At 36.0% G+C, this 20,094-nt stretch overlaps 1 protein-coding gene across 2 annotated transcripts in view; it reads left to right on the top strand.

Moving 5' to 3' along the window:
- Positions 1-20,094, top strand: part of LOC145261111 (uncharacterized) — a 550,838-nt gene that overhangs the window by 283,749 nt on the left and 246,995 nt on the right. For both annotated transcript variants that reach the window (XM_080119336.1, XM_080119335.1), the window contains exon 3: positions 540-904. In XM_080119336.1, the coding sequence (XP_079975462.1) occupies positions 540-904 (365 nt within the window). The remainder of the gene's footprint in view (positions 1-539; positions 905-20,094) is intronic.

Here is a 20,094-nt window from a genome sequence, read left to right as displayed (position 1 = left end):
ATTCTCCGACTCTCTAAATTTTTGTTGGATTCTGTAACTTCCTAAATTTTTGTTGGATTCTCCGAGTCTCTAAATCTATGTCTACTGTCGAGGCTGTGTTCGTCAATCGATTGAACAATTTATTTCCCCATCTGCTCTGAACCATGATCTTCCACTGTGTCCATTTTACAACTCGTTAAGTGTTCCATTCTGCAATCTGTAAACTGTTTCTACTGTCGTTAACTCCTAGCCTTTTCCCAAAGTGTCTGCAAACTAAATCTAAATATATCTACATTCATTGTTCTGTCCTTTTGCTACAACCTGATCATCAATTCCATGTCAACATTCTTTTTTCTACCCCAGTGACAACTTTTTATCTATTGTCTTTTCACCAACTCTATTTCCTATTTCATTTGTTACTAGATAGACCTACTTTCTTTTATGAAATTTCCTTTTTCCTTTCTCTCCTACTTCCTAATATTTGAGGGGGAGGCACATCGATAGTATTGCACCATTTCATTTCCTTCTTTTACTGATATTGTTTTCCTTTTATTTTTCAGACTAGCACAACTGTTGCAAGTTCTATAACAACTGATACTAAAGAGAACAACCCTTCAACAACGAGCATTACAACACCACCAAATATCACCTCATCTACAGTTTCTGCTGCCATAACACCCTCTGCTTCCTCAACGAGCACAACTGCCTCAACCACTACGACCACTTCTACAGTATCGGGAACAAGTGTAATTTCTTCGGCAAGTGAACTCAACTCTGAAATTTATTGTAAAATCTGTGACGCTTGCTTTAATTCTCCAAAACAAGCCACACAACATTACCAGGGCAAAAATCATGCAAAAAAAGTTCGCATGGCTGAGGCTGCAACAAAACTGGCTGAAGCTGTTGGAACTGGAACAGTTACTGAGTAAGTAATATTTGTGGTTTTGAATTTTTCAGATAAAGATTATATTTAGACTACCATTTTCATCTATATATTGCTATATTCAGTGTTTTTGCTGATGTGATCATCGCTGACCTTTTTCAGGTGCATCTCTGTGAACTTTGAAACCTTCTAGTTAAACTTTAAAATCTTTATGCCAAACATGAATTAAATTTTGAACTGTACCTTTTATTTAATCCACAGACTAGATTGTTCTTATGTGGCGGTATTATGGATCCCAGGAGACATTAACCAACATTGCTGTTGGATTCTTATTAATTACTAGTGGCTGCACCGCGTTGGCACACACAATGCCGAGTCAAACACAAAATCAAGTACACTCAATGCTTACCTTGTGAACTCGGAGTATGGGAAATTCCCATTTGCACAAAACAAAATCACTGAAAAAACAAAAATGCTCTAAGGGTAAGGATAATGAGTAAACGTTGGATAAAATGATGGTTAAAATTATTATGAACTTGCCAGGATTTGAACCTGGAATCTTCTGATCCATAGTTAGCCGTGTTATCCATTGCGCCACAAGTCCTGTCCGTATGCTGTATGCGACTGTATACGGACAGTGCTAAATTCTGTTGACATGGGCAGGTTACTTTTTTGACAAAAACGAAATGGCCCCAAAACCCTAATTTTGGACTTTTTATGTGACTCGGCGTTGTTCGTTATGAACCATATATAGATAAGAACAATCTAGAGACTTACACCTTTCAGGGAAAAAAAGAATTTTTAAATTCGGTGCATCCGTTTGAAAGTTATATTGGTGTGCATATACACACATACATAAATAAATAGACATTTAGAATTTTATTAGTAGTATATATTATTTCTAATAAGGGAAAACAGCAATTGCTTGAAAAAAAAGCTGGTAAAAACGAAGGTTAACTGAGGTGTTTCTGACAGGTTATAGAAAGATAGATTTCACAGTAAAAAACCTGGCATTCTCTGATAAAAAGGAATATTAATTTATTGGAGAAAAGAGAGAGAAAAAGGAGGAAAGATATTGATTTACCATTCTCTCTGTTTTGGAAAAGAGAGGGAGAAAGAAGAAAGGAAGTTATTAAATTAAATATACTAATCATAATGAGAGAGGAGCAAATAATGATTCAATAAACTCAAAAGTTTCTGGATGATCAGAAATCTCCTTTGCAGTGCTCGAGGAATCCACTTTAGTGTGGGGTTCAAGTTACTAAGACTTGGAAGCAAACCACCAACTCAACTTCGCCCAGACAAATTTAATAACGGTAAATTGAAAATAGAGATTCAAGCCAATTCAAGACATATTTCTTAAACCAAAAAGAAATATAACTGCCCATTTAACTTTCTTGTATATGGACTATATATATATATATATATATATATATATATGAATAAAAAAGAATACGAAAAGTATAAAAGCTTATAACTTTTCTTTATTCGTTTTCAATTGGTGACGTGCAGGAATACAAAATAATATTATGAAAAAAAATTAAAAAACTTTTCTTATAAGTACATAATTTTCGACCGATCCTTCAGTCTTCATCGGTGTAGTGAAAGTATATATATATATATATATATATATATATATATATATATATATATATAAAATGAAAATTACAATTGAATTTACCAAAATGATCCAAGATGGTAAAAATAAATTATAAATATTAAAGAATTAATATTTATAAAATTATCTCAGCCAGATAAAAAAGCTCAATAAAACCAAATAGGAAATAGAGCTTATAATATAATTTATTATTTATTTATTTATTCTTTATTTTCTATATATTTATTATTTATCTATTTATTTTTCTTTTTCTTTTAGTTTCTTCTAACAACTCTTACTGACTTTTTTTTAAGTGATGACTTGTACATTTCAGTTGACCTATATTATTTTGCCCTATATATTTTTTCGCGCCTTTAACATTTCCTCTCTGGGTCATTTTGACTTTTGTTTCTCTTTATTTTATATTTTATATTTAACTTTATCATCATTTTTTTTTTTTTCTCTTCTTTCTCTTCCCAGATCTTTCTTATTTATATTTATGTCTCGGAAGTAGAGTGAAAAGCACATCTTATTTTTCTTTTATTAATATTATTGGAATCTTTTCTTTTTCCCCTTGTACACATTTTTGTGAATTATTCCATGGATTTCTGCCTTTGGATTATTATGGACCATCTTCTTCCATTTACGGGATCTCCTTGGATTTTACTTGTACAAATGGAAATTCTTTTAACTTTTTTGAAGTTTTACATTTGGATTTTACCGTCACTGGATTTTTTATCTTCACCAGACTATCCATTCGTGTGTAATCACCTTTTTCTTTACCATATTCCCTCTGCTTCACTTTTTTTGTTTTCAAGTAAGATCTTTGACTTACTTGTTGTTTCATCAAATACTTCTGCATACAATCCCGCATTTTGCTAATTCCTACCCTCTGATGAGAAGGAAAGTATTTCTTTGAAACTCTGCGGATTAAGGACTATCCATTTATCTAGTGTTTCCTTTTCAGATTAAATATGTTTTTAACTCATTTCAAAGTGTTTTTTAACATTTTATTAACTGTTTGCTCATATATATATATATATATATATATATATATATATATATATATATTCAGTTTTTCACAGACCTAGACAAACCAAACCTTTCGAGCAATCAGGACTTTCGGCAGAATCGTAACCTTTTGTTAGAGAAGAAACCATTAGCAACGATTATTGATCAAATGACCCACTTGTAAGACATCCAGTAGAGTGAAAGTATTGTTTTAGTATATCCCAAAACCTGTTGATGTAGAAATTGTGTTATCATACGGACTTATTTCTGTGCACCTTAGAGCAAAAACTGACAATATATATGCATGATTGAAGCATCCAGTGAATACCTGAATACATTTAAGGGGTTTTGTGGTCTCGCAGTTGGGGATTACATTTAATTTGTAATCCACTGCGACTGTGAAGAATAGTCCGTGAGAGCGGTACAAAGTTACACTTATGCTGTCAGACATGAATGGGTAAAAGTCTTAATTAATCTGATAATAACCAAGAATATCATAAATTCATATATCTATTGGTCATGGCTGAAAGAATAAGAACAATCTATTCATGTGAATTACATAAGTTTCATCCAGGTTATCAAAGAATTCCAAATTTGACTAAAAGGTTCCCAAGTTTCAAAAGATTCATTTGAAGAAAGTCAAAGGTTATATCTGCCAAAACGGGATTCTATAAAGTCTTTTATTGATCATTCCTATCATAAGAAGATTTTTAACTACAAGGAGACTGATTGTGATGGGTTTCACAGCTTCCTATGTGATGCTCTATAGTGTCCTATTTCTTAATGATGCTGAAGAGATTACTGACTAGGTTCTTGTTGGAATTGATTCTTTCATTCCTTATCCTTTCAAACCAAACCTCATTCTCTTGCCTGGTTTTTATCTGTTTGTACTTCCACCATTGTTTATCATAACAATTACTTTAATCAGTATCATCGGATTACTTCTGAGACTTCTACATAATCCTACAGAAGAGCTAGCAGTGCATAGAGGAGAACAATCTCTGAAGCTAAGTCTAGCTATTCTCAAATGATTTTTGACTTTATCTCATCTCAAAAAGTTGGCTCATGATTTCAGGAGAATCTACAATAGTTTTATTAATTGTGACAAGTCTGCTATTCTTGCCTTTTTTATAATCATCAGGTCATTTTATCTTCTAAAGATAATGCTGATCTCTTTGCTTTCTTTTTGCTGACAGTTCTTCTCGTAGTGATTTTGGTGCTGTTTTAATTTTTGTTTGAAAACAGATCAGTCTCTTGATTCTGTAATTATCACTCCAAAGATGGTTACTAGGGTTCTTTTTGATCTTGATCAGTCTAGGTCCTGATTCAATTGCTGTTGTTGTTCTCAAATGTTGTTTCTGAACTTTCTTCTAGAAACTTCTCAGAAGTATTCAATCTCTGTTTACCTTAGTCCTGTTTTTCTTTGTGTTGGAAAAAGTTCTCTGTTGTCTCATATTTGAAAATGCTGATGATTAGTCTGACTCAACTACGTTTCATTCTGTTAGTTTCCTCTCTTGTTATTAGCAAAATGTTTGGAAGGCTTGTCAATGGCTTGTTCATTTTTTGGAAAGTTTGGGCCTCTTTAGTGATGTTCAGTATGGCTATCGTTCGACTGCTGATCTTTTAACTGTTGTAGTTGAGTGGATTTGTTGGTTTATGGAAAATTCAGTGTGGCATTCTTATCTACTGCATAAACTATGGTATTGATTGTGATAATAGATCCCTTTTTTCTAATTGAAGTTTGCAAGTAACTCTGGATAGTGTCTTTCTATTGATGTTAGTGTTTGTCAAGTCTCTATTCTAGGAGCAACACTATTTCTTCTCTATATTAACAATATTCCAGAGAATAATATTTACACAATTAACATCTGATGATACTACTCTTTATTCTGGTGTCACTTCTTGTCTGCCTTCCTCGAATTAGTTAAAATATGCAGTTGATCTAGAAGTTCATTTGTCGATTGGGATATGAAATGGCTTGTTTCATGTAATCCTATTAAATCTCAGGTTGTGCCTTTCAATCATAGACTTGTTCCTTTTCTTCCTGAGATTCTCATGAATGGCTCTGCTCTTGTGGAAGAATCGACTTGGAAACTTCTTGGTCATTATTTTGCATCAAATCTTTCATGGAGCACATATATTAGATTTTTTTTTTTTTTTTTTTTTTTACAAAGGCATCACCACATTATCAAGGCCCAGAGGCCACTCAAGAATAAGGGTTAAAGAGTGTACAGTAGAAGTTGGTCAATATAGTAATCATTAGTAATGAAAATTTGGTAAATTTAATAACTTATATGGAACGGCTCATCAAGAACTTATTTACTTTAGACTTGAACAAAACCATATTGTAGTCAGCCGGAAAGCAGGAAAACGGAAGACAATTCCACAGGCGTGCAGTTCTAAGAAAGAAGCTTTGTTCATGGAATCTACGTTTAGGTTTAGGCACAGATAAAGAGTGGGGGAAATTATTGATAGTGTTTACAGCTAGACGAGTGTTTCTTGTGAAAGTTTGGCGAGGGGGGACCATAGATTGAAGCTCAGTTGAACACTTTCCATGAAAATAACGATACATCAGAGACAAACTCGCAACATCTCTTCTGTGAGATAGAGGTTGCAAGGAGGAGAAAAGGACATCTCCTACGAGGCTACGAAGTCTATTTTGAACTCTATCAAGGCAGGACAAGTTCTTTCTAGCAGCTCCTGCCCAGATGTGGCAACAGTATTCCATCCTTGGACGTACCTGGCTCTTATATAGATAGAGAATAGCATCAGCAGTGAGATATCTACTGGATCGATAGAAAGATCCCACCATTTTTCCAGCGGCCTTGGCAACAGATTTGATATACGTGTTCCATTTAAGATCAGGAGTAATGGTCAAGCCCAGAAGCTTGTCAAAACTTGAGGCCTCCTGAAGACGAGAGCCATTCATTTCAATTGATGACAAATGTGGATTAGAATGTTGATGATGTAAAGAGAGAAGCTTGGTTTTAGATGCATTAAAAGTAACCAGCCACTCCTTTCCCCATTGTACTACGTGCTCAAGATCAGAGGAGAGAGAATTGGAGAGAACTTGCTCGTTTACTGTCTTAGATGTGGTACCATAAATGGTAGTGTCGTCAGCATAAATGTCTACAAATGATGTAAGGATATGATTTGGAAGATCATTAATGTAGATCAGGAAAAGAGTTGGGCCCAGGATGGATCCCTGAGGGACACCGGCATTAATATTGTGAGCTTCTGATTTTTGCCCCTCAACTACTACTCTTATGAATCTATCAGAAAGAAATGATTTAATAATTGAGAAGACTTTTCCAGCTATACCATAGCTAGCGATCTTATGAAGTAAACCTTTATGCCATACCCTATCAAAGGCTTTAGATATGTCAAGAGCAATTGCCCTAGAAAGATTGCCACCGTCGAGAGATTTGCTAATCCTATGCGATATAACTGTAAGGACATCTGCTGTAGATCTAGCAGAACGGAAACCATATTGAGTGTCACTAAGAAGGTTATTTTTGTTGAGATGTTTGATTACTTCTGTATTTAATACAGATTCTAGCAACTTACTCATGACGCACAGGAGACTTATTGGCCTGTACTGAGAGGGGGATGAGCGATCACCTGAATTCTTAAATACAGGGCATACTGATGAGATTTTCCAGGGAGATGGGAAACTATTCTCCTTAAGACAACGTTTAAACAGTTTTGTAAGTATGGGCGCTAGTTCAGGTTGAAGTTTTTTGAGTACTATGATTGGAATACCATCAGGGCCAGTTGCTTTACTGGAATCAAGGTTTTTGATTAGTTTGGCAACATCACGTACAGATATACGTATATCACATAGCGTGTTTTCTGATACAAGAGGAAATATTGGGGGTTGGCGGTCTTGGTCGCAAAGGGTAGAATTAGCTGCAAAGTTCTTGACAAAGAGTTTGGCTTTGTCTGATGCTGACGAGATTACCTCAGATCCATTGATAATAGTTGGGATGGAGCACACGCTTCTGTTCAGGATTCTGTTTGCTATTTGCCAAAACTGGTGGGAACCAAGCCGCTGCTCAGCTACTTTGGACTTAACAGATTGAGCATACAACTTTCTTGCGTTCCTTATTACTTTCTTACAATGGTTGCTGGCAGTCCTGAAAACGGCTTTAGTTTCCATACATCTATTACGTTTGAAGCAGTGGAAAAAGTGATTTCTGTGCGCAATGGCAGCAGCACATTCTGGAGAGAACCATGGCTGGCTGTTAGGTTTTTGCTGAAACTTTTTAGAGGGTATGAAATGGTCAATACCTACAATTAACCATTCAGTTAGGTCTAATACTATAGAGGACACATCCTTTTTAAACATGGAATGCAGAGGTAGATCAGATATAAATGTACGGAAGCTATCCCAGTCAGCCTTAGTGTATCGATATACTGTACGATGAAGAGGTACGTCTGGGGACTTATTACATTTCATTTTTATCTTAATTGATACAACAGAGTGGTCGGAAGATCCAAGAGGCGACAGAACAGAAACTGAACATAGTTCAGGGCAAGTTGTGAGAAAAAGGTCTAGTAGGCTCGCATACTGGCCGTCATTATCGGGCACACGGGTAGGTTCCTGAACAATCTGAGTGAGGTCATAGGCAATGGAGAAATCATGACAGAACCTCCCCTCATCATCGGTCTTGTTTGAGTGGGTCAACCATTCGACGTTGTGAACATTGAAGTCTCCACATACGTGAATGTTAGCTGCAGGATAAGTAGAAAGGACTTGGTCAATTTTCTCAGATATGCTTTGAAAGATAGTAACTCCGCTGTTGTGGGGGCGATAGAGAGTAAATATAAATGCAGTAGTGTGAGCTAAAGCAACCCGGAAGCACATATAAGGTAAGTTAGGATCTTCCCTGGAGATGTCCCTCCCACATGGAAAGCTATCTTTAATATAGGCACATATTCCATGCCCATGGCGATCTTGGGGGTCAGATTTAGAAGTTAAGTTAGAGTATCCTGTAATTGCAAACTCATCAAGGGAAATAGCCTGTCCAATGCCAGTTTCACTTAAAAATAAAAGGTCTGGTTTAGTCTCCTGTAATTGGGTTTCAACCTCTGGAAGGTTAGAACGTAGACCCCTGATGTTGGAGAAGGAGACATGGTAGTAGGGGTCTACGTTGGAAGTTGGAGAACCGGGTTTAATCGTGTATTTTTTCTTGAAACTTGTCATGATGAAATTTTGGAATTTGTGGACTAGGTCGACAGATTTACTTAGAGCAGGACAGAGAGGGGAAACTAAGAGAGAAAAAGAAACGAAGAATTTTTTTTTTTTTTTTTGTACCACATGATAAGGTAAAGCCGTAACAATTACCCACTAGTATGGCATCGAGAGGCCCCACCAGAAGCTACTGCATGGTCCAGATTCCATTCACCAAATGGCAATACAGCAGCCCCAGTACTTTGCACCTGCTGATAGGACAGCCTCCTTAGTGGTTAATCCAAGGTTCGGGTCCCTGACTATCAGGCGGATAACGTCAGCCCAGACAAAACGTTTACCTCCAGCACCCTTACTAGTGACATGGCTACAAGGATAGACATAGAAACAGAAAATTTCCACCAACTCTGCCAACTGTTCGCGCAAAAATACTGCCAACCTAGAAAACAGCTTTTTCTTCTCCCTTTGTCAGAAAAATCACTCATTTAAAAATGAGGACTGAGGGACAAATAAGAAGAAGCGAGAGTAACAGGAGCTGCCGATAACGCATCCACAATGCGTTTTCTACTCTCCATTAAAAAAAAAAAAAAATAAATAAATAAATAAATAAAATAACTATTAAGTATTGTACTTAAAGTCCAACGGACCTGTTTAAGGGAAAGTATGGTGATAGATTCCCCTCCCACGAACTAAAAATGAGTACAATTAGGTAATCTATTTTTGCAATCAACTCGGTAGATAAATAAACATTTATGGACGAGAAGAAAAAAAAAAAAAAAAAAAAAAAAAAAAAAAAAAAAAAAAAAAAAAAAAAATTAAAGCTAGCATTTAATACAACAGAAATACATAAATTAAATACTGAAATAAAATGTAGTTATTAATATTTGAATCTTAAAATAAAAAGTGCGAATTAATAGAGAAAATCACTTATCACAACAACGCATTCCGTCTCCAAACTAGTGAAGAATTTAACTTTTAATAGCGTTCAGAAGATTTTTTTTTTTTTAAATTAACCGTTAAGAGAAAGCGTGATTTTATTCTGAACTTTAACTAATCACGTTTTAAGCAACTTATGATATAAAACAAAATCGGATGGGGGGGGGGGGGTTCTTCCGAAGTTAGTTGGTGACGATTATAAGTAATTGCGAGATAAGATGGGAGCCAGAAATTAGGGGTGGGGGACTGAAAATGATAATATAATGGATTGATTATACAATATTTAAGATCAACTTGGTAGATAAACATTTATGGACGAGAAAAAAAAAAAAAAAAAAAAAAAAAAAAAAAAAAAAAAAATTAAAGCTAGCATTTAATACAACAGAAATACATAAATTAAATACTGAAATAAAATGTAGTTATTAATATTTGAATCTTAAAATAAAAAGTGCGAATTAATAGAGAAAATCACTTATCACAACAACGCATTCCGTCTCCAAACTAGTGAAGAATTTAACTTTTAATAGCGTTCAGAAGATTTTTTTTTTTAAATTAACCGTTAAGAGAAAGCGTGATTTTATTCTGAACTTTAACTAATCACGTTTTAAGCAACTTATGATATAAAACAAAATCGGATGGGGGGGGGGTTCTTCCGAAGTTAGTTGGTGACGATTATAAGTAATTGCGAGATAAGATGGGAGCCAGAAATTAGGGGTGGGGGACTGAAAATGATAATATAATGGATTGATTATACAATATTTAAGATCAACTTGGTAGATAAACATTTATGGACGACAAAAAAAAAAAAAAAAAAAAAAAAAAAAAAAAAAAAAAAAAAATTAAAGCTAGCATTTAATACAACAGAAATACATAAATTAAATACTGAAATAAAATGTAGTTATTAATATTTGAATCTTAAAATAAAAAGTGCGAATTAATAGAGAAAATCACTTATCACAACAACGCATTCCGTCTCCAAACTAGTGAAGAATTTAACTTTTAATAGCGTTCAGAAGATTTTTTTTTTTTAAATTAACCGTTAAGAGAAAGCGTGATTTTATTCTGAACTTTAACTAATCACGTTTTAAGCAACTTATGATATAAAACAAAATCGGATGGGGGGGGGGGTTCTTCCGAAGTTAGTTGGTGACGATTATAAGTAATTGCGAGATAAGATGGGAGCCAGAAATTAGGGGTGGGGGACTGAAAATGATAATATAATGGATTGATTATACAATATTTAAGATCAACTTGGTAGATAAACATTTATGGACGAGAAAAAAAAAAAAAAAAAAAAAAAAAAAAAAAAATTAAAGCTAGCATTTAATACAACAGAAATACATAAATTAAATACTGAAATAAAATGTAGTTATTAATATTTGAATCTTAAAATAAAAAGTGCGAATTAATAGAGAAAATCACTTATCACAACAACGCATTCCGTCTCCAAACTAGTGAAGAATTTAACTTTTAATAGCGTTCAGAAGATTTTTTTTTTTTTAAATTAACCGTTAAGAGAAAGCGTGATTTTATTCTGAACTTTAACTAATCACGTTTTAAGCAACTTATGATATAAAACAAAATCGGATGGGGGGGGGGTTCTTCCGAAGTTAGTTGGTGACGATTATAAGTAATTGCGAGATAAGATGGGAGCCAGAAATTAGGGGTGGGGGACTGAAAATGATAATATAATGGATTGATTATACAATATTTAAGATCAACTTGGTAGATAAACATTTATGGACGAGAAAAAAAAAAAAAAAAAAAAAAAAAAAAAAAAAAAAAAAAAAAAAATTAAAGCTAGCATTTAATACAACAGAAATACATAAATTAAATACTGAAATAAAATGTAGTTATTAATATTTGAATCTTAAAATAAAAAGTGCGAATTAATAGAGAAAATCACTTATCACAACAACGCATTCCGTCTCCAAACTAGTGAAGAATTTAACTTTTAATAGCGTTCAGAAGATTTTTTTTTTTTAAATTAACCGTTAAGAGAAAGCGTGATTTTATTCTGAACTTTAACTAATCACGTTTTAAGCAACTTATGATATAAAACAAAATCGGATGGGGGGGGGGGGTTCTTCCGAAGTTAGTTGGTGACGATTATAAGTAATTGCGAGATAAGATGGGAGCCAGAAATTAGGGGTGGGGGACTGAAAATGATAATATAATGGATTGATTATACAATATTTAAGATCAACTTGGTAGATAAACATTTATGGACGAGAAAAAAAAAAAAAAAAAAAAAAAAAAAAAAATTAAAGCTAGCATTTAATACAACAGAAATACATAAATTAAATACTGAAATAAAATGTAGTTATTAATATTTGAATCTTAAAATAAAAAGTGCGAATTAATAGAGAAAATCACTTATCACAACAACGCATTCCGTCTCCAAACTAGTGAAGAATTTAACTTTTAATAGCGTTCAGAAGATTTTTTTTTTTTTTTAAATTAACCGTTAAGAGAAAGCGTGATTTTATTCTGAACTTTAACTAATCACGTTTTAAGCAACTTATGATATAAAACAAAATCGGATGGGGGGGGGGGGTTCTTCCGAAGTTAGTTGGTGACGATTATAAGTAATTGCGAGATAAGATGGGAGCCAGAAATTAGGGGTGGGGGACTGAAAATGATAATATAATGGATTGATTATACAATATTTAAGATCAACTTGGTAGATAAACATTTATGGACGAGAAAAAAAAAAAAAAAAAAAAAAAAAAAAAAAAAAAAAAAAAAATTAAAGCTAGCATTTAATACAACAGAAATACATAAATTAAATACTGAAATAAAATGTAGTTATTAATATTTGAATCTTAAAATTTCTGTTTTTCATAAAATTGGTTCTCTCCATCACTCTAAACACTTCTCTATTTACTACCAGACCATGTATGGAGTACTATAACCATATTTAAGCTTGTAAATCTCTGCCCCATTTAAGGGTTTTTGATAAAGTGCAGAAATGCAGCTGTAATCTGATTGACCCTCTCTTTCACATGATGTTGCAAGTTTTAGTCTTTTCTATAAATACTAATCTGTCATGTGTGTGTTAGAATTCTTTGCTTTATTCCTATTCATTTCACTTGTTGATCTAGTAATCTCCATCAATTCGCTGTTTTGGTATCTCATTGTAATTCAGCTTTCTATTCCACTAAGCTTTATTTCAAGAACTGCAACATTGTGGAACTCTCTTCCTGCTGACTGTTTTCCTTCTTCCTATAGACTTTCTCAAGACTTATAAGGTCAGTAGCCGTTGTCTGTCTTTGTCTTTTAATCATCTTTTGATTAAGTAGCTTCACGCCTTGTCTTGAACAATTTACTTATACAAAGAATACAATTTAAGACTGTAAATTATATTTTACATGAATTTATTGTTCAATAGGATACTCAAATACAAAATTTTGTTATTTTGTATATATATATATATATATATATATATATATATATATATACACAATGGACCTTCCAAAAGTAATGCCTCCTATGTTTCACCCAATGGATCAGAGGGGATTGTAAATTCCATTGTTATGATGACTGAAGTTATGTATTCATGACTTAAAAGTTTCATCTTTGTGAGAGACTCTAAGAAAGCAACCCTTGTCATGAACGTGTGTCAGAAGTAGAGATGTGTCATTGAATTCCTGGCAAAAAGGTGTTCAGAATGTTGATGATTATATAAAAAATTCTGGAGCATAAAATATTGCTTATTTTACTGGTACAAGTACCATGTAAGCTTATTGTTATTTCGATAACATCTGGGATTTGAGAAAAAAAACATGCTTGACTTTGTCAAGAGAAAAAGAGACACTGTTAAAAATAATTATTTGCGTATTTAACTAAAGCGGACGATAATCATAACGCATTTTCTCAAACAACTGTGTAGGCCGCTATTGAAAATTTCAATTATAATTCAGAAGATGATATCACTTTCGTCCAGTACTATAGATGATATGAGGATATTTTTATATTGGATTGTAGTACCTGGTCAGACGCGAAAAAAGTTAGACTTTTGCTAAGGAAATTGGGAACAGCCGAGCATACAAAGTTTGTGAATTTTATTCTCCCAAAAAAGACTAACTTGAGCTTTCAAGAAACAGTTACGCTACTTACAGAACTGTTTTCTGCAAAAACGTCTCTTTTCCATAAGCGATATAAATGTATGAATGTTACTAGAAGAGAGGAAGACGACGACACTACTTATGCAAGTATAGTGACCAAGCATTGTGACGATTTTAAACTGAAGGAATTATCAGCAGATAATTTTAAATGTTTAATATTTGTGCAAGAGCTGGTCTTAAATAAAGACGCTGAAATCAGGTATTGTGTTTTAAATAAACTCAAAAAACGAACCAAATTTAAAACTACAAAACTTAGCGGAAGACTGTGAACGGTTTATTGCGTTTAAACAAGACAGTCGTAACATAGAGGAAAGCGGAGTGTTGCATATTAAAAAGATCCATCAAAAGAAATATCCGACTTCAAAAAATAAACAGAGAAAGAAACAGGGAAAAGATCCACCTGGATCATGTTGGAGGTGTGGAAATAAACATTACAATGAGTGTCCGTACAAATTAAAACAATGTGACAACTGCCACCAAAAAGGGCATAAAGCATCGCATTGTAGAAAAAAATCTAGTAGAAAGGCATTCATTAAACGTACAAAAATTTAACCTGAAGTACAAAATATCCGGAAATATGTACAGGTCAAAATGTTTAAAAAGAAAGTAAGGCTACAGCTTGATAGTGGGTCTGACATTTCCATTATTAATGTACAAACATGGAAGAGGCTTGGGAGATCCACTATGATTAAATCACATAAAACGGCGAGAAGCGTCAGTGGGGAAAAAATTACCTTTGAAGGAGAATTATTGACGAATATTTTTTTCCAGAACAGGGCTGAAAAAGCAAGAATTTTTGTCATGCGAAAATCAAACAACCTCTTTGGAACTGATCTGTTTGAGAAGTTTAGACTATGGGATCTGCCTTTCAGCTCATTTTGCCAAAAGCTTGAGGATTCGAATATAGAGGCAGAAAAACTTAAGAAGGAGTTAAAAAAGAATTTCCCAGATGTATTTTCAGGCGGTTTGGGAAGGTGTTAAAAGCGGTAGCAAAATTTGACGTCAAAGTAAATGAACAGCCAGTGTTCAGAAAGAAAAGAAATGTTCCATACGCCACTATAGAACAGATAGATGGTGAATTAGAAAGACTCTAAAACATGGGCGTCATCGGAAAAATTGATCACAGTGAGTGGGCTGCACTAACGGTTTACATCAAAAAGAAGAGTAAGGAGATTCAGGTTTGCGCCAACTTCACGACAGGCTTAACAGGGCATTACAAGATCACTATTATATATTAATACTCATAAGGGATTGTACAATTTTAACAGACTTCCTTTCGGGGTCAAAGTCGCCCCTGCAAATTTTCACCAAATAATGGACATTATGTTAAATGGATTGGATTTTGCAGTAGGGTATCTGGACGATGTGTTAATGAAAAGCGCTAGCAAAGAACAACACAAAGCTCATGTAAACCAAGTATTCAAAAGGATCCAGGATTATGGATAAGTAAAACAGGAAAAATGTACATTTTTCATGGAGAAAATAAAATACTTGCGGCAAATCATCAATAAATATGGAAGAAGCCGGATCCAAGTAGATTGAGTGCAATAAAGAATATTCCTGCTCCAGAAAATATTGCGTCTTTACAAAGTTTCTTAGGTTTGGCAAATTGCTACAATGTATTTGTGCCAAATATGCATAAACTAAGGTCGCCTTTAAATGAACTGTTAAGTAAAGACCAAAAATGGGTCTGGACACAACAGTGCGAAGAAGCATTTTGGGAAATTAAAGAGACTTTAACGTCTGACTTGTTTCTGGCACATTATAATCCCAAGTGTGAAATTATAGTTGTAAGCGATGCCAGCTCCTATTGCATGGGAGCATGCATTTTACACAAAATGGATGATGAAAAAGTGAAACCCACAGCACATTCATCCTGATCACTTTTGCCAGCCGAAAAGAATTACTCACAAATTGAAAAAGAGGTGCTAAGCATTATATTCACGGTAAAGAAATTTCATTATTTCCTGCACGGTAGGCAATTTCTGTTACAAACAGACCACAAACCATTAACGATTTTCGGATCCAAAGATGGGGTACCATACTTCTGAATTACAATTTTCAAATCGAGTATGTACCATCTAAAAAAATTTGGTCCTGCAGACGGGTTATCGAGGTTAATACCTAAGCAGACAGAACCATTGGAGGATTTTTTTTTTTTTTTTACATTGCGGTCACCACTTATCAAGGCCCGGGAGCCACTTGGGGATAAGGGTTATTGTGTGTACAGTAATCACTGGGATAGTATCGTAGTAATAGTTAGTATTGGAGATTTGATAAGGTGTCATTACTTAAGGGGGCGGTTCATCAGGAATTTGTTTGTGTTGAACTTGAAGACATCCAAGTTGAATTCGGGGGGGGGGGGGGAAACGGGCAAGCAGCAGAGAGTTCCACAGCCGTGCAGTTCTAAGAAAGAAGCTTTGTTCATGGAATCTACGTTTTGATTTAGGTACGGATAAAGAGTGGGGAAAATTATTGATGGTGGTTTCAGCTAGTCGGGTGTTTTTCGTGAAAGATTGGTGAGAATGGAGCTCAGACGAGCACTTGCCATGGAAATAAGAATAAAACAGAGACAGGCTCGCAACATCTCTTCTGTGGGAGAGAGGTTGCAGGGAAGAGAAAAGGGTATCCCCCACCAAGCCACGAAGTCTATTTTGTACTCTGTCAAGGCAGGATAGACTGTTTTTAGCAGCTCCTGCCCAGATGTGGCAGCAGTACTCCATCCTTGGACGTACTTGAAACTACAGATAGAGAATTGCATCAGTAGTGAGATATCTTCTGGAGCGGTAGAAGGATCCCAGCATTTTCCCAGCGACCTTGGCCACCGACTTGATGTATGTGTTCCATTTCAGATCAGGAGTAAAGGTCTAACCCAGAAACTTATCAAAACATGGGGCCTCCCCTAGACGAGAGCCATTCATTGCAATTGATGCCAGATGGGGATCAGAGCGTTTATGATGTAATGATAGGAGCTTGGTCTTAGATGCAATGAAGGTAACCAGCCACCTCTTCCCCCACTGAACCACGCGGTCCACTTCTTGTTCAAACTCTTTTCTCGCCCCTCCTCTGAGCGAATTAGTGTAGCACACCACACTGTTTGTCAGCGATGGCGCTTGATGTTTACATGCCCACTCCACAGTCCACTGCTCTCTGTCGAATTCAGCTCAGAAGTCCTGATCTTTGATCGACATTTTTTTTTCCTCCCCGGCCTTGTTGGTCTCTCCGGGAGCTTGCTCTGTCACTGCGCACTCAGCTAGTCCGAACCTCATGTTGTCGCATGTGATGGTAACGCCTCCAAGTCGGCATATCACATCCATTCCAATGATGCCTTGGACGCCAGACACCAGATGATTGGTGACAATTGCATGGCCCCTCATCCGGTGTTTAGCAATATCAATAGTGATGGTCTTCCTCCCTCGACACTTCACTCGCGACCCATCGAATGCCACTACTTCACCCTTATCTTTCCATCTTCCGACCAGGGTCGTGTGCACCCTGGTAGTGGTACAGCCAGTGTCGATTAGGGCCATAACTCCCCGTCCTTCCACCACGATCTTCTACTTGGGCATCCGCTGCGAGTGCACCACTATTCCCGAATCGGGGCGGGCGCTGGCGCTTTGGCTTCCCCTTGCCAGTTTCCTGAACTCGTGCATTTCACCGCTAAATGGCCTCTCTGATTGCATTTATAACACACTGTCCGTTGCAAGAACTTCCTGCAGTCTCTGCTCATGTGTGGTCCCTCACATTCAAAGCATGCCACCCTCGGGTTCGGCAGACTCTTGCCCACATCCTGCTGTATCATTGCTGTTGTACCTCCAGACTCCGTGGGCTGGGTGCTTACCAAGATCTTTGCAGTTTTGAGTAGCTCACTCTCATCCAGCGTCTCCACTCCCGGGACCTGCTGCAAACGTTTCGATATCTCTTCCGGGAACCCGGTAATGAATGTCATTTTGACTACGTGACTCGTGGCGTGTCTCCTGATGCCCGACAACTCAACCAATCTCCTTATTTCATTCGCGTAGACATCAACATATTCACCAGTCCACCTCTTCTCCTTTAACTTATTAAAGGCCTCGAAAGGCCCCTCTGCAAAAGCTTCGATCAGTCGACCCTTGATGGCATCCGCGTCACCCTGATCTCGCTCGCTGAGCTCCAAATAGAGGGCCAGCGCGTCCCCTTCTAGAAACAGTGGTATTACTGCGGCCACATCGTCCAACTTTTGAATCCTTGTCACAAGGTCCACTTTTTTAAGCCACGCCACCACATCTCCGTTGCTATTAAAAGGCTTAATCATGTTGGTTAAGCCAGCGTTGGCCATCACCGAAATAGCTTGAAAATACTATCTTTAAAAAAAATGGGGCACAGTCCTAAAACTGCAGTGCACCTCCCGAGGGGGGGGGGGTTCACCTCAAACACACAAAAGGGAATAAATCCGAGAAAGTAGAATCTCTACTCCCGTTGCACCTACTCTCCTGCCAGATCTCGAATCTCCCAGCACCGAAAAATGAAGCTCGTTTTGTAGTTTCCAGCTTCACGCGCACACGACATTTTGTGAGAATGCACATAATAAAATGCTGGCTGCCATCTTTGCTTTTCCTTTTCTCGGCCTGAACTCCCTCGCTGCACACCCACGGTAAGACTTCTGTTTTTCTTAGCTTCTAACCACATCCAGAATGAAAACCCTTATGCGTATTCTTTCATTTATTGGCCAAACATGGATAAGGATATAGAAAGAAAAATCAGGGAGTGTAGAGGATGAGCATTAGCTATGAAAGCTCCTCCAATTCAATTCGGATCATGGGCAAAACCAGACCGACCTTGGTCTAGGATTCATTTAGATTTTGCAGACCGCTAGATGGGTTCTACTATCTCATTTTTGTAGACAGCCAATCTAAATGGCCGGAAGTACTAAAATGTAAGAATCCCACATCCGAGGTAATTATCAACTTCCTGTATGAACTATCTGCTAGGTTTGGAGTACTAGACTGCGTTGTTACAGACAATGGAACGCAATTTATGTCTACAGAATTTAAACATTTTTGCAAGGATCATCTAATCAAGCATATAACCATTCCACCATACCACTCAAGAAGTAAAGGACAAGCAGAGAAATTCGTTGACACATTCAAGAGAGCTCTGAAAAAAGCTAGTGGTTTGCCGCCGGATAAGTCAATCCAACAGTTTTTACAAGTCTACATAGTCACTTTGAATGCTAACATCGAAATGTCAAAGACACCTGCTGAGGTTATGTTCAGATGCAAGGTTAGATCGATTTGTTACCAAACCAGGATAGGCCAAACCTCAAAAAACCAATAACAAAAAAATGGTATAAAGTTGGCGAAAGAATCTTCTACAAGATTCACAAAAATAATAAGACTTTCTGGGAGTCTGGCATTGTTGAGAAACAAATAAGCAACATGGTCTACATGATTAAGGGACCAGACTTCATGCACAAACGTCACACTATCCAAATTCGGAAAAGATGCTCAAACAGTGAGCTGACCAGATCCCCCGAGGAAGACATCATGGACACAGTGTTTGATAGTTTTCAGGTGCCCATACCAGAGACAGTTCTGGAGAACAGAAGATCAAACAGAAATCAACAGAATTGATTAGGATGAACCCAAAACAAAAACGTTATTAATCTCAGACGGGATATTTTCAAAGGGGGTTCCTTGAACAGAGGAATTTACACCGATTAGCACTATAAATAGTGCTAGTAATTCCAACACCGGTGAGAGAGATGCGACTGCACTTCAACTGCTAGCTGAGTGCCCAGCAGATATACACGCTTTCCTGTCTTTGTACATTATTGTTAATACACTTGTTCCTTAACCGAACCTCAACTTGATTGTTCTTATTTTCACTGTTGTTCCATGACACAACAGTATACAATTTACCCTCAGCTTGCAAAGCTGTGCAAAGATAATAGTCTGCTTTAGTGAAACTTGATTATATGCAGCAAATGCTGGAGGATCCTCTTTAAAAAAAAAAAAAAATTTTATTGAGCTCTTTTCAAATCCCAAACCCAGAACAATCACCCAGAGTCTAAGATATGATTAAACCTTTTACCCTTACCTGTTTATCTTTCCTTCCTTGTTTTCACCCCTCCTTTCATAAACGATACACAGAATCTGAATTTGTTTCCTTCTACTGATTTGTGAACTACCAGTAAACGTTTTTTTGCTTTCATTCATTTAAGACACATTTTTTGTCCAAGTTCTGTTTCATCTTATTAATCAAAATATGTGTTATTATTCTTGTCATGTTTTTTTTAAATTTTTATTTATTATTATTATTAGTAGTAGTAGTATTATAATTATTATTAATAGTATTAGTAATAGTAATAGTATTCATTTTGTGTGTAAGA

Source organism: Euprymna scolopes, chromosome 37 (genome assembly GCF_053919585.1).
Source record: "Euprymna scolopes isolate OS-2025 chromosome 37, ASM5391958v1, whole genome shotgun sequence".
Lineage (NCBI taxonomy): Eukaryota > Metazoa > Mollusca > Cephalopoda > Sepiida > Sepiolidae > Euprymna > Euprymna scolopes.
This window is presented reverse-complemented; position numbering and strand designations above follow the sequence as displayed.